The following is a 14,352-nucleotide window of genomic DNA, read 5'->3' on the forward strand; positions in this document are numbered from 1 at the left end:
CATCTGGTGTACCTGTATGTGAGCTGAGAGGTCATCTGGCGTACCTGTATGTGAGCTGAGAGGTCATCTGGCGTACCTGTATGTGAGCTGAGGGGTCATCTGGCGTACCTGTATGTGAGCTGAGGGGTCATCTGGTTTACCTGTATGTGAGCTGAGAGGTCATCTGGCGTACCTGTATGTGAGCTGAGGGGTCATCTGGCGTACCTGTATGTGAGCTGAGGGGTCATCTGGCGTACCTGTATGTGAGCTGAGGGGTCATCTGGTGTACCTGTATGTGAGCTGAGAGGTCATCTGGTGTACCTGTATGTGAGCTGAGAGGTCATCTGGTGTACCTGTATGTGAGCTGAGAGGTCATCTGGTGTACCTGTATGTGAGCTGAGAGGTCATCTGGTGTACCTGTATGTGAGCTGAGAGGTCATCTGGTGTACCTGTATGTGAGCTGAGAGGTCATCTGGTGTACCTGTATGTGAGCTGAGAGGTCATCTGGTGTACCTGTATGTGAGCTGAGAGGTCATCTGGCGTACCTGTATGTGAGCTGAGAGGTCATCTGGCGTACCTGTATGTGAGCTGAGAGGTCATCTGGCGTACCTGTATGTGAGCTGAGAGGTCATCTGGCGTACCTGTATGTGAGCTGAGAGGTCATCTGGCGTACCTGTATGTGAGCTGAGAGGTCATCTGGCGTACCTGTATGTGAGCTGAGAGGTCATCTGGCGTACCTGTATGTGAGCTGAGAGGTCATCTGGCGTACCTGTATGTGAGCTGAGAGGTCATCTGGCGTACCTGTATGTGAGCTGAGAGGTCATCTGGTGTACCTGTATGTGAGCTAAGAGTTCATCTGGTGTACGTATATGTGAGCTGAGGGGTCATCTGGTGTACCTGTATGTGAGCTGAGAGGTCATCTGGTGTACCTGTATGTGAGCTAAGAGTTCATCTGGTGTACGTATATGTGAGCTGAGGGGTCATCTGGTGTACCTGTATGACTTTGTGGACTGGTGTCAGCGGAACCACCTCCTCATCAACGCGGGGAAGACCAAGGAGATGGTGGTGGATTTCCGCAGACGCCACCCCACTGCCCCCTCACCAGTGAACATCCAGGGACGGGACATTGAGAGAGTGACTCATACAAGTACCTGGTGTTCATCTGAACCACAAACTGGACTGGACTCATAACACAGACGCACTGTACAGGAAGAGCCAGAGTCGGCTCTACCTCCTGAGGAGACTCAGGTCTTTTGGAGTGACAGGGCCACTTCTGACAGGGCCACTCCTGACAGGGCCACTCCTGAAGACCTTCTATGACTCTGTGGTGCATCAGCTCCTGTAGGTGTGGCCTGCTGGAGCAGCAGCATCACAGAGAGGGAGAGGAAGAAGCTGGACAGAGTCATCAAGAAGTCCAGCTCCGTCCTGGGCTGTCCTCTGGACTCGGTGCAGGAGGTGGGGGACAGGAGGGTCCTGGCTAGATTCACATCTATGCTGGACCATGAGTGTCACCCCCTGCAGGACACTCTGTCCCCTGCAGGACACTCTGTCCGCTCTGGAGAGCAGCTTCAGTGAGAGACTGATCCACCCTCGATGTGTGAAGGAAAGGTTCCGTAGGTCTTTCCTTCTGCTGCTGTCAGACTTTATAACAAACACTGTTAGTACTGAACACTCACAATACTGACCTAACCATGTGCAATTCTGTCATATGTGCAATTACTGTTGGAATTCATGTGCAATCTATGTGTTGTCGTGACACATGTTCATGTGCAATTACTGTCGTGATCACATGCAGTGGTATTTATGTATTTATTTATTTATTTGTCTATGGGAGTTTTTATTTATTTATAGGAGATCTTCTACTGAAAGTGTTTTTCAGACTTCCTATAAGTGATCTGTTCTTCTGGATCTACCTCTGTATCTACCTGCGTTGCACCAATGAAATTTCCCCATGTGGGACAATAAAGGAATATCTTATCTTATCTTATGTGAGCTGAGAGGTCATCTGGCGTACCTGTATGTGAGCTGAGAGGTCATCTGGCGTACCTGTATGTGAGCTGAGAGGTCATCTGGCGTACCTGTATGTGAGCTGAGAGGTCATCTGGCGTACCTGTATGTGAGCTCGCTCTTGTCCAGACGTCCCCCGTGAAGAACGAAGCGTCGGTTTCTCTGTCGCCGCTCGACGTTGGCGCTCGGGGAAACGTCCTGCGGCGCGGGAAAGTCCGGGACGCCACAGCGAGGTCTGGACCCGAGTCCGGACTTAGACCAGGACTTTGTCTGGGCCGAGTCCTTCACAGAGTCCTGGGCCGGTCTGATCCACTTGTGCAGGAACGAGAACTTCTCCTGCAACAAGAAACATGGAGGCAAATATATGAACAAATGGGAGGGAAAGTTGAAGAAAATGAAAAGAAATTTGAGAAAAATATTATAATAAAACGTTGGAGGAAATGGAGAAGAAAATTGGAAATATCCGTGGAGAATTTGAGAAAAAATAGAGTACCAAAAATCTGTTATTAAAGTATAAAAACTAGATACTAATTTCAAAGTTTAAAAAAAATCACAAAAACAGGACAGTTTTTGGATGATCTTGAGCTGTATAAGGGCAATTAGGACAGGACAAACTGATGCAAATGAACTCTACAACTGCATTTGACCACAGAGAGTGTGTGCGAGCAGGTCATCTGCACACGTCATCAGGAGAGTGTGTGCGAGCAGGTCATCTGCACACGTCATCAGGAGAGTGTGTGCGAGCAGGTCATCTGCACACGTCATCAGGAGAGTGTGTGCGAGCAGGTCATCTGCACACGTCATCAGGAGAGTGTGTGCGAGCAGGTCATCTGCACACGTCATCAGGAGAGTGTGTGCGAGCAGGTCATCTGCACACGTCATCAGGAGAGTGTGTGCGAGCAGGTCATCTGCACACGTCATCAGGAGAGTGTGTGCGAGCAGGTCATCTGCACACGTCATCAGGAGAGTGTGTGCGAGCAGGTCATCTGCACACGTCATCAGGAGAGTGTGTGCGAGCAGGTCATCTCCTGCACACGTCATCACCGCACCTGCTCCCCATCTTCAATCGACGCACCCAAGTCCCTCCTCCCTGTGGCACGTGGCACCTCTGCTCCCAGCGCACAGCGGTCCCATATTTACCCTCACTCAGTTGACTCGACCGCTTCAGACCCACCACCTCCTCCTTCTCTGCACCTCCCCCCCTCCTCCTCTGAACCTCCCCTCCCCCTCCTCTGCACCTCCTCCTCCTCTGCATCCCTCTCATCATATCCACCACCTCCAGTCTCCAGGCCCCTGGGGGACACGTCTAATACAAATAGATTGTGGAGGGCCCATGTCTTCCGCCGGGGTCAGAGTCTCTCCAGGTGAAATGTATTCATGCTTTTGTCTTTTCATCTGGGGAAAGATTTAACCGCCGTCTCATAACGATTCCACATCTTTATGAGTCATAAACAGACACTAAATGTTCCATATCAGGATTTTTGACACTTTCTCCGATTTCAACAAGTTACGATCTTTACGATCGCCTTCACCGTCTTAGGAGCTATTACTTTTTGCAATATTTGCAAAAGTATCAGTATTTTTCCCCATCGAAATTTTTTTTTTTGTAAAAAAAAAAAAAAAATTGGGATTTTTTTAAATTTTCAATGTTTTTAGAGGCAAAAAGTGTTTTGAGCTCGATCGGACAAAAAACCTAAAGGACAAGTACAATTTTGAAAAAAGAAAGTCAAATGTGGCGGCGCCACTTTGATTCAACATGGCTGACTTCCTGTTTATCATAGAGCGATGCTCCAGGTGTGTTTTACTCGTCACAGGTCAGAGGTCAAAGGTCAGAGGTCAAAGGTCAGAGGTCAAAGGTAGCTCTATCACCGTCCCACGTGTCATGTGCCTAGGCCAAAGATTAATTTGCTCGACGTGGCTCTGTTGTGACGGGCGTTCTCACAAGCTCCATTTTATTGTAAGTCGGGCCGAGCCGATGGCGTCTATGACCCATGTGGGACATTCATCAATGTTTGAACATGAAGAACAGGAAGAACGTGAAGAACGTGAAGAACGTGAAGAACGTGAAGAACGTGAAGAACGTGAAGAACGTGAAGAACGTGAAGAACAGGAATAATAAACCAGGAGAAGAACAATAGATTCCAGCGTTCCATGGAATGACCATTCCATTCATGGCTCGAGCCAAACAAGAATAAAGTCTTTACTACACACATGTAGTACTTTTACACACATGTAGTACTTTTACACACATGTAGTACTTTTACACACATGTAGTACTTTTACACACATGTAGTACTTTTATGCAGAATGCAGACACTCGCATTGGCTTCAGCCATCGTACATGATCTAGTTAGGATTGTGAGCGTTCTAATAATTATTCATCTCTCAATGATAGTGGCTCTCACTTGAGGTCCTGGTGATGGTGGCCCTCACTTGAGGTCCTGGTGATGGTGGCTCTCACTTGAGGTCCTGGTGATGGTGGCTCTCACTTGAGGTCCTGGTGATGGTGGCTCTCACTTGAGGTCCTGGTGATGGTGGCCCTCACTTGAGGTCCTGGTGATGGTGGCCCTCACTTGAGGTCCTGGTGATGGTGGCCCTCACTTGAGGTCCTGGTGATGGTGGCTCTCACTTGAGGTCCTGGTGATGGTGGCTCTCACTTGAGGTCCTGGTGATGGTGGCCCTCACTTGAGGTCCTGGTGATGGTGGCCCCCCACTTGAGGTCCTGGTGATAGTGGCTCTCACTTGAGGTCCTGGTGATGGTGGCTCTCACTTGAGGTCCTGGTGATGGTGGCCCTCACTTGAGGTCCTGGTGATGGTGGCTCTCACTTGAGGTCCTGGTGATGGTGGCTCCCACTTGAGGTCCTGGTGATGGTGGCCCTCACTTGAGGTCCTGGTGATGGTGGCCCTCACTTGAGGTCCTGGTGATGGTGGCTCTCACTTGAGATCCTGGTGATGGTGGCCCTCACTTGAGGTCCTGGTGATGGTGGCTCTCACTTGAGGTCCTGGTGATGGTGGCTCTCACTTGAGGTCCTGGTGATGGTGGCCCTCACTTGAGGTCCTGGTGATGGAGGCTCTCACTTGAGATCCTGGTGATGGTGGCCCTCACTTGAGGTCCTGGTGATGGTGGCTCTCACTTGAGGTCCTGGTGATGGTGGCTCTCACTTGAGGTCCTGGTGATGGTGGCTCTCACTTGAGGTCCTGGTGATGGTGGCCCTCACTTGAGGTCCTGGTGATGGTGGCTCTCACTTGAGATCCTGGTGATGGTGGCTCTCACTTGAGGTCCTGGTGATGGTGGCCCTCACTTGAGGTCCTGGTGATGGTGGCTCTCACTTGAGGTCCTGGTGATGGTGGCTCCCACTTGAGGTCCTGGTGATGGTGGCCCTCACTTGAGGTCCTGGTGATGGTGGCCCTCACTTGAGGTCCTGGTGATGGTGGCTCTCACTTGAGATCCTGGTGATGGTGGCCCTCACTTGAGGTCCTGGTGATGGTGGCCCTCACTTGAGGTCCTGGTGATGGTGGCTCTCACTTGAGGTCCTGGTGATGGTGGCTCTCACTTGAGGTCCTGGTGATGGTGGCTCTCACTTGAGGTCCTGGTGATGGTGGCCCTCACTTGAGGTCCTGGTGATGGAGGCTCTCACTTGAGATCCTGGTGATGGTGGCCCTCACTTGAGGTCCTGGTGATGGTGGCTCTCACTTGAGATCCTGGTGATGGTGGCTCTCACTTGAGGTCCTGGTGATGGTGGCTCTCACTTGAGGTCCTGGTGATGGTGGCCCTCACTTGAGGTCCTGGTGATGGTGGCTCTCACTTGAGGTCCTGGTGATGGTGGCTCAGGTGGACCAGGACCAGGACCAGGACCAGGACCAGGACCAGGAACAGGACCAGGACCAGGACCAGGACCAGAGCCAGAGCCAGAGCCATGGATGAAGCTCTTCCTCTGTGGTTCCTGGAGGAGCCAAGAACCTGCTGCTCTTCCTCTCAGAACATTTGTGTTTCTCACACTGAAGGACCGTTAAGTCCAAAGTGAACAGTCAGATGTTTGGTCAAGTTCAGTTAATGTTGGAAATTAAATCTGAGTTTTAATCTTTCCAAAGAAAAGACTAAAAACAGAACGGTCCTGGTTTAGTCCTGGTTTAGACCTGGTTTAGTCCTGGTTTAGTCCTGGTTTAGTCCTGGTTTAGTCCTGGTTTAGCCCTGGTTTAGTCCTGCTTTAGTCCTGGTTTAGACCTGGTTTAGTCCTGGTTTAGTCCTGGTTTAGACCTGGTTTAGTCCTGGTTTAGTCCCGGTTTAGACCTGGTTTAGTCCTGGTTTAGTCCTGGTTTAGTCCTGGTTTAGTCCTGGTTTAGCCCTGGTTTAGTCCTGGTTTTGACCTAGTTTAGTCCTGGTTTAGTCCTGGTTTAGCCCTAGTTTAGTCCCACTTTCAGTTGCTGTTCTTGTCAGAGCTAAAACCCTTAAAACACATTCTTTGGCTCCTGCTGCGTCTGAGACTCTTAAAAGAAACATCGATGCCTGAGACTCACAGTGAGAGGGTCCTGTTTAGTCCTGGTTTAGTCCCGGTTTAGACCTGGTTTAGACCTGGTTTAGTCCTGGTTTAGTCCCGGTTTAGACCTGGTTTAGTCCTGGTTTAGTCCTGGTTTAGTCCTGGTTTAGTCCTGGTTTAGTCCTGGTTTAGTCCTGGTTTAGACCTGGTTTAGTCCTGGTTTAGTCCTGGTTTAGTCCTGGTTTAGTCCTGGTTTAGTCCTGGTTTAGTCCTGGTTTAGTCCTGGTCATCACTTTGTGACAAACACTTTTACAGCTTCAGTTTATGTTCAAAACGACACAAAAGTCGTTCAAAACAAGAGCCACGTTTCCACTGGTTCAGTTTAGTTCAGTCCAAAAGTGTCCGTGTTTCCACTGATGCTAACGACTGTGTGGAGCCTTAGCAACACAGAGCTAGCAAAGCGCGTTAGCATCACAGAGCTAGCAAAGCGCGTTAGCAACACAAAGCTAGCAAAGCGCGTTGGCAACACAAAGCTAGCAAGGCGCGTTAGCAACACAAAGCTAGCAAAGCGCGTTAGCATCACAGAGCTAGCAAAGCGCGTTAGCAACACAAAGCTAGCAAAGCGCGTTGGCAACACAAAGCTAGCAAGGCGCGTTAGCAACACAAAGCTAGCGAAGCGCGTTAGCAACACAAAGCTAGCAAAGCGCGTTAGCGACACAAAGCTAGCAAAGCGCGTTAGCGACACAAAGCTAGCAAAGCGCGTTAGCAACACAAAGCTAGCAAAGCACGTTAGCAACAGCTGTTTCCTGTTTATGGCACTCGCTCTGTCAAGAGCCACAATCTGATATTTCCAGGTCATAAAGCGTCTGACGTTAGCATTAGCATTAGCATGACATAAAGAGAGGTTCAAGGACCACGCCCCTCACACACACTAGCTTTAGCCACGCCCCTCACACACACTAGCTTTAGCCACGCCCCTCACACACACTAGCTTTAGCCACGCCCCTCACATACACTAGCTTTAGCCACGCCCCTCACACACACTAGCTTTAGCCACGCCCCTCACACACACTAGCTTTAGCCACGCCCCTCACATACACTAGCTTTAGCCACGCCCCTCACACACACTAGCTTTAACCACGCCCCTCACACACACTAGCTTTAGCCACGCCCCTCACACACACTAGCTTTAACCACGAGCCACGCCCCTCACACACACTAGCTTTAGCCACGCCCCTCACACACACTAGCTTTAGCCACGCCCCTCACACATACTAGCTTTAGCCACGCCCCTCACACACACTAGCTTTAGCCACGCCCTCACACATACTAGCTTTAGCCACGCCCCTCACACACACTAGCTTTAGCCACGCCCCTCACACACACTAGCTTTAGCCACGCCCCTCACACACACTAGCTTTAGCCACGCCCCTCACACACACTAGCTTTAGCCACGCCCCTCACACATACTAGCTTTAGCCACGCCCCTCACACACACTAGCTTTAGCCACGCCCCTCACACATACTAGCTTTAGCCACGCCCCTCACACACACTAGCTTTAGCCACGCCCCTCACACACACTAGCTTTAGCCACGCCCCTCACACATACTAGCTTTAGCCACGCCCCTCACACACACTAGCTTTAGCCACGCCCCTCACACATACTAGCTTTAGCCACGCCCCTCACACACACTAGCTTTAGCCACGCCCCTCACACATACTAGCTTTAGCCACGCCCCTCACACACACTAGCTTTAGCCACGCCCCTCAAACACACTGGAATTACTAAACGTTTTATTTTGTGACTCGACTTCAGGAGGATTTAGATCAGATTTATGGAGGAAACATTATGTCACGTCTGATGGAGTTTGTCTTGTTTTATTCACTGTGTTTCTGTTTCTGCTCCTCTTTGTTTCCCTCCTCCCTTCTTGTTCCCTTCTCTGGTTACCGCCCCCTTGTCTCTCTGGTTACCGCCCCCTTGTCTCTCTGGTTACCGCCCCCTTGTCTCTCTGGTTACCGCCCCCTTGTCTCTCTGGTTACCGCCCCCTTGTCTCTCTGGTTACCGCCCCCTTGTCTCTCTGGTTACCGCCCCCTTGTCTCTCTGGTTACCGCCCCCTTGTCTCTCTGGTTACCGCCCCCTTGTCTCTCTGGTTACCGCCCCCTTGTCTCTCTGGTTACCGCCCCCTTGTCTCTCTGGTTACCGCCCCCTTGTCTCTCTGGTTACCGCCCCCTTGTCTCTCTGGTTACCGCCCCCTTGTCTCTCTGGTTACCGCCCCCTTGTCTCTCTGGTTACCGCCCCCTTGTCTCTCTGGTTACCGCCCCCTTGTCTCTCTGGGTTCACAGCTGTATCTGCTTGTTAGTCACTGTGTGTAGTATTTTAGGTGTTTGTTTCCTCTGTTTGGTGCGAGATTGTCTGCGTCGTCCCGTTCAGCCTCATCATTCGAGCGTTTTGATATTTTGATTCCTGTTCTGACTCTGACTCCGCCTTTTCCTCGTGATCCTGTTGCCGTCATCGACCTCGGACCGTCCTGAGTCTTCCTCCCGCCTTTCCCCTGACAACGCTCTTTGCCTGTGACCGAACCTGGACCTGACTCCGCCTCTCGCCTGCACTCTGACTCCGCCTCTCGCCTGCCCTCTGACTCCGCCTCTCGCCTGCCCTCTGACTCCGCCTCTCGCCTGCCCTCTGACACGGCTGTTACTGGTTCTGACACCGCTGGACGGACCCTTCCTTGTCGTTCAGACTTTCCCAGTGACTTTGTACATTTCTATTCTGATCCATTAAAGCCTGTTATAATCATATCCCGTTTCCAGCTCTGTGATTGGCTCCGTTCTGCCGTTCGTGACACATAAGTTCTGTTTAAATCATTTCAGGACCAAACCGAGGACCAGGATCCTGGCTCAGATCCGAGTCACGTCGGTCTAAACCTGAGGACCAGAATTCTCATCTACAGGACCAAAAGACCCAACACAAGACTTGAACCAGGACTCTGAGGGACACGTTCTGCAGGAAAGTCAGATTCATCACCTCAGCTCGTGTTTGTTTGTGTGATGGAGCGATACAGAAGAAACCAAACTTTATCCCATAATCCTCTGGTGCTGAGAGGAGCTGTCACACAAACCACTGAGAAGAAACCTGGATTAGATCCACTTGAGCCGAGGATCAGATCTCACTCATCGCTCAAAGACAGAAGCACAAACTCATTACATCTGCACAAGGGAAGAACCTCCACAAACATTTGGACTCTGGTCTGTGTGAGTGAAGAACCTCCACAAACATTTGGACTCTGGTCTGTGTGAGTGAAGAACCTCCACAAACATCTGGACTCTGGTCTGTGTGAGGGAAGAACCTCCACAAACATCTAGACTCTGGTCTGTGAGAGGGAAGAACCTCCACAAACATCTGCACTCTGGTCTGTGTGATGGAAGAACCTCCACAAACATCTGCACTCTGGTCTGTGTGAGGGAAGAACCTCCACAAACATCTGCACTCTGGTCTGTGTGATGGAAGAACCTCCACAAACATCTGCACTCTGGTCTGTGTGAGGGAAGAACCTCCACAAACATCTGCACTCTGGTCTGTGTGAGTGAAGAACCTCCACAAACATCTGGACTCTGCTCTGTGTGAGTGAAGAACCTCCACAAACATCTGCACTCTGGTCTGTGAGAGAAGAACCTCCACAAACATCTGCACTCTGGTCTGTGAGTAAAGAACCTCCACAAACATCTGCACTCTGGTCTGTGAGTGAAGAACCTCCACAAACATCTGCACTCTGGTCTGTGTGAGTGAAGAACCTCCACAAACATCTGGACTCTGGTCTGTGTGAGTGAAGAACCTCCACAAACATCTAGACTCTGGTCTGTGTGAGTGAAGAACCTCCACAAACATCTGGACTCTGGTCTGTGTGAGTGAAGAACCTCCACAAACATCTGCACTCTGGTCTGTGTGAGTGAAGAACCTCCACAAACATCTGGACTCTGGTCTGTGTGAGTGAAGAACCTCCACAAACATCTGGACTCTGGTCGGTGGATCTTCTCTCACACAAACCTAAAGCTCTTCAAGTAGAAACAACTTCAAACGTCACAATCTCCAGAAGATCCTGAGGAACTCGATGAAATTCCAGCTCAGATTTATTCAAGTTTTGACCAAAACGAGTGAAAATGTGTCACATTCTTCTCGAGTCAAGAAGTTATAAATATTTGTTTTGCAACGAGAAACTCATAAAGTGAGTCACAAACGGACGAGAACCTGGACCAGGTCTGGACCTGCCCCAGTTTAGTAAGAACATGATCTGACACACGAGAGACTAAACCAGGTCTAAACCAGGTCTAAACCAGGTCTAAACCAGGTCTAAACCAGGTCTAAACCAGGACTAAACCAGGTCTAAACCAGGTCTAAACCAGGTCTAAACCAGGACTAAACCAGGTCTAAACCAGGTCTAAACCAGGTCTAAACCAGGTCTAAACCAGGACTAAACCAGGTCTAAACCAGGTCTAAACCAGGTCTAAACCAGGACTAAACCAGGTCTAAACCAGGTCTAAACCAGGACTAAACCAGGTCTAAACCAGGTCTAAACCAGGTCTAAACCAGGTCCAAACCAGGTCTAAACCAGGTCTAAACCAGGACAAAACCAGGTCTAAACCAGGTCTAAACCAGGACTAAACCAGGTCTAAACCAGGTGTAAACCAGGTCTAAACCAGGACAAAACCAGGTCTAAACCAGGTCTAAACCAGGACTAAACCAGGTCCAAACCAGGACTAAACCAGGACTAAACCAGGTCAAAACCAGGACTAAACCAGGACTAAACCAGGTTCAAACCAGGTCTAAACCAGGACTAAACCAGGACTAAACCAGGACTAAACCAGGTCTAAACCAGGTCTAAACCAGGTCTAAACCAGGTCTAAACCAGGACTAAACCAGGTCTAAACCAGGACTAAACCAGGTCTAAACCAGGTCTAAACCAGGTCTAAACCAGGTCTAAACCAGGACTAAACCAGGTCTAAACCAGGTCTAAACCAGGTCTAAACCAGGACTAAACCAGGTCTAAACCAGGTCTAAACCAGGACTAAACCAGCACTAAACCAGGACTAAACCAGGTCTAAACCAGGACTAAACCAGGTCTAAACCAGGACTAAACCAGGTCTAAACCAGGTCTAAACCAGGACTAAACCAGGTCTAAACCAGGTCTAAACCAGGTCTAAACCAGGTCCAAACCAGGTCTAAACCAGGTCTAAACCAGGACAAAACCAGGTCTAAACCAGGTCTAAACCAGGACTAAACCAGGTCTAAACCAGGTGTAAACCAGGTCTAAACCAGGACAAAACCAGGTCTAAACCAGGTCTAAACCAGGACTAAACCAGGTCCAAACCAGGACTAAACCAGGACTAAACCAGGTCAAAACCAGGACTAAACCAGGACTAAACCAGGTTCAAACCAGGTCTAAACCAGGACTAAACCAGGACTAAACCAGGACTAAACCAGGTCTAAACCAGGTCTAAACCAGGTCTAAACCAGGTCTAAACCAGGACTAAACCAGGTCTAAACCAGGACTAAACCAGGTCTAAACCAGGTCTAAACCAGGTCTAAACCAGGTCTAAACCAGGACTAAACCAGGTCTAAACCAGGTCTAAACCAGGTCTAAACCAGGACTAAACCAGGTCTAAACCAGGTCTAAACCAGGACTAAACCAGGTCTAAACCAGGTCTAAACCAGGTCTAAACCAGGTCCAAACCAGGTCTAAACCAGGTCTAAACCAGGACAAAACCAGGTCTAAACCAGGTCTAAACCAGGACTAAACCAGGTCTAAACCAGGTGTAAACCAGGTCTAAACCAGGACAAAACCAGGTCTAAACCAGGTCTAAACCAGGACTAAACCAGGTCCAAACCAGGACTAAACCAGGACTAAACCAGGTCAAAACCAGGACTAAACCAGGACTAAACCAGGTTCAAACCAGGTCTAAACCAGGACTAAACCAGGACTAAACCAGGTCTAAACCAGGACTAAACTAGGACTGAACCAGGTCTAAACCAGGTCTAAACCAGGACTAAACCAGGACAAAACCAGGTCTAAACCAGGTCTAAACCAGGTCTAAACCAGGACTAAACCAGGTCCAAACCAGGTCTAAACCAGGACTAAACCAGGTCTAAACCAGGTCTAAACCAGGTCTAAACCAGGACTAAACCAGGACTAAACCAGGTCTAAACCAGGACTAAACTAGGACTGAACCAGGACTAAACCAGGTCCAAACCAGGTCTAAACCAGGTCCAAACCAGATCTAAATCAGGTCTAAACCAGGACAAAACCAGGTCTAAACCAGGTCTAAACCAGGACTAAACCAGGTCAAAACCAGGACTAAACCAGGACTAAACCAGGTTCAAACCAGGTCTAAACCAGGACTAAACTCTGGCACCAGCAGGAGGCCGTTCCAAAGAATCAGAATCAGAATTTTTTGTCATACACGTGAACAATCGTACTACCTTTAACTGTAAACAGGGGGTTAAACTCTGCGTGGCAAGATATTCCAACAGCAAGTGGTTATCAAAGCCAGCCACATTATGAGTAATAAAGTTATAATCACGCCATTTGATAAGACATGGCAAACTCTGGCACCAGCAGGAGGCCGGTCCATGTTTAGTCCTGACTCTGGCACCAGCAGGAGGCCGGTCCATGTTTAGTCTTGACTCTGGCACCAGCAGGAGGCCGGTCCATGTTTAGTCTTGACTCTGGCACCAGCAGGAGGCCGCTCATCTTTCTTCCTCCTCCTCTTTTATGTCTCTCTTCTTTAATGAGCAGAAACGTGATAATGACAGAGAAATGTTCCAATTACAGAAGGAACCAAAACCGGCCGTAAACCTGGATTATACAGGACTAAACAGGGATTTGAAAAACAGAACCAAGACCAGGATCAAGACCGGGACTAAGACTGGACTAAATGAGAAAAGTGACAATGTTTTGGCCCAAAATTTTAACTTCTGAGAGAAAACTGAATGTAAACTTTAAAGTCTTGATTCAGACCTGGTTCAGTCCTGGTTTAGTCCTGGTTTGGACCTGGTTTAGTCCTGGTTTAGTCCTGGTCTTTTTCTCTCTAGTTTTATGAACATGTTTCAGAGGAAGTCTTTATGATGATTATAACGAAGAACGAGATGCTCAGACTCATAAATCCTGTTTGTGTTTCCTGAGGCCAAAGCAGCAGCAGAGGACTAAACCAGGACTAAACCAGGACTAAACCAGGATTAAACCAGGTCTAAACCAGGACTAAACCAGGTCTAAACTAGGACTAAACCAGGACTAAACCAGGACTAAACCAGGACTAAACCAGGACTAAACCAGGATTAAACCAGGTCTAAACCAGGACTAAACCAGGACTAAACCAGGACTAAACCAGGTCTAAACCAGGACTAAACCAGGTCTAAACCAGGACTGAACCAGGACTAAACCAGGTCTAAACCAGGACTGAACCAGGACTAAACCAGGTCTAAACCAGGACTAAACCAGGACTAAACCAGGACTAAACCAGGAATGTGGGTCCAGTCCCAATGTGGGTCCAGTCCCAATGTGGGTCCAGTCTCAATGTGGGTCCAGTCCCAATGTGGGTCCAGTCTCAATGTGGGTCCAGTCCCAATGTGGGTCCAGTCTCAATGTGGGTCCAGTCTCAATGTGGGTCCAGTCCCAATGTGGGTCCAGTCTCAATGTGGGTCCAGTCCCAGGGATGAGGGAAGAAGGCGAAGGAGATGAGACGAGGGAAGGAGACAAAAAAGGAGATGAGGGAAGGAGACAGGGAAGGAAACAAGGAAAGGAGATGAGGAAAGGAGATTAGGAGTCAGAGGTTTGAACAAAGTGGATTCAGCCGCAGTTTTGCCGCTTTAAAAACATGTCGAGACAAGTTAGA

The 14,352-nt window shown here is 49.3% G+C and overlaps 1 protein-coding gene across 1 annotated transcript in view; it reads right to left on the minus strand.

Moving 5' to 3' along the window:
* Positions 1-14,352, minus strand: part of LOC140346765 (stromelysin-3-like) — a 42,771-nt gene that overhangs the window by 21,773 nt on the left and 6,646 nt on the right. The window contains exon 2 of the mRNA XM_072432955.1: positions 2,090-2,486. Within this exon, the coding sequence (XP_072289056.1) occupies positions 2,090-2,486 (397 nt within the window). The remainder of the gene's footprint in view (positions 1-2,089; positions 2,487-14,352) is intronic.

Source organism: Eucyclogobius newberryi, unplaced genomic scaffold, assembly GCF_026437365.1.
Source record: "Eucyclogobius newberryi isolate DKJ021-1_F unplaced genomic scaffold, fEucNew1.0.hap1 SCAF_6, whole genome shotgun sequence".
In the NCBI taxonomy this organism is placed as follows: Eukaryota; Metazoa; Chordata; class Actinopteri; order Gobiiformes; family Gobiidae; genus Eucyclogobius; species Eucyclogobius newberryi.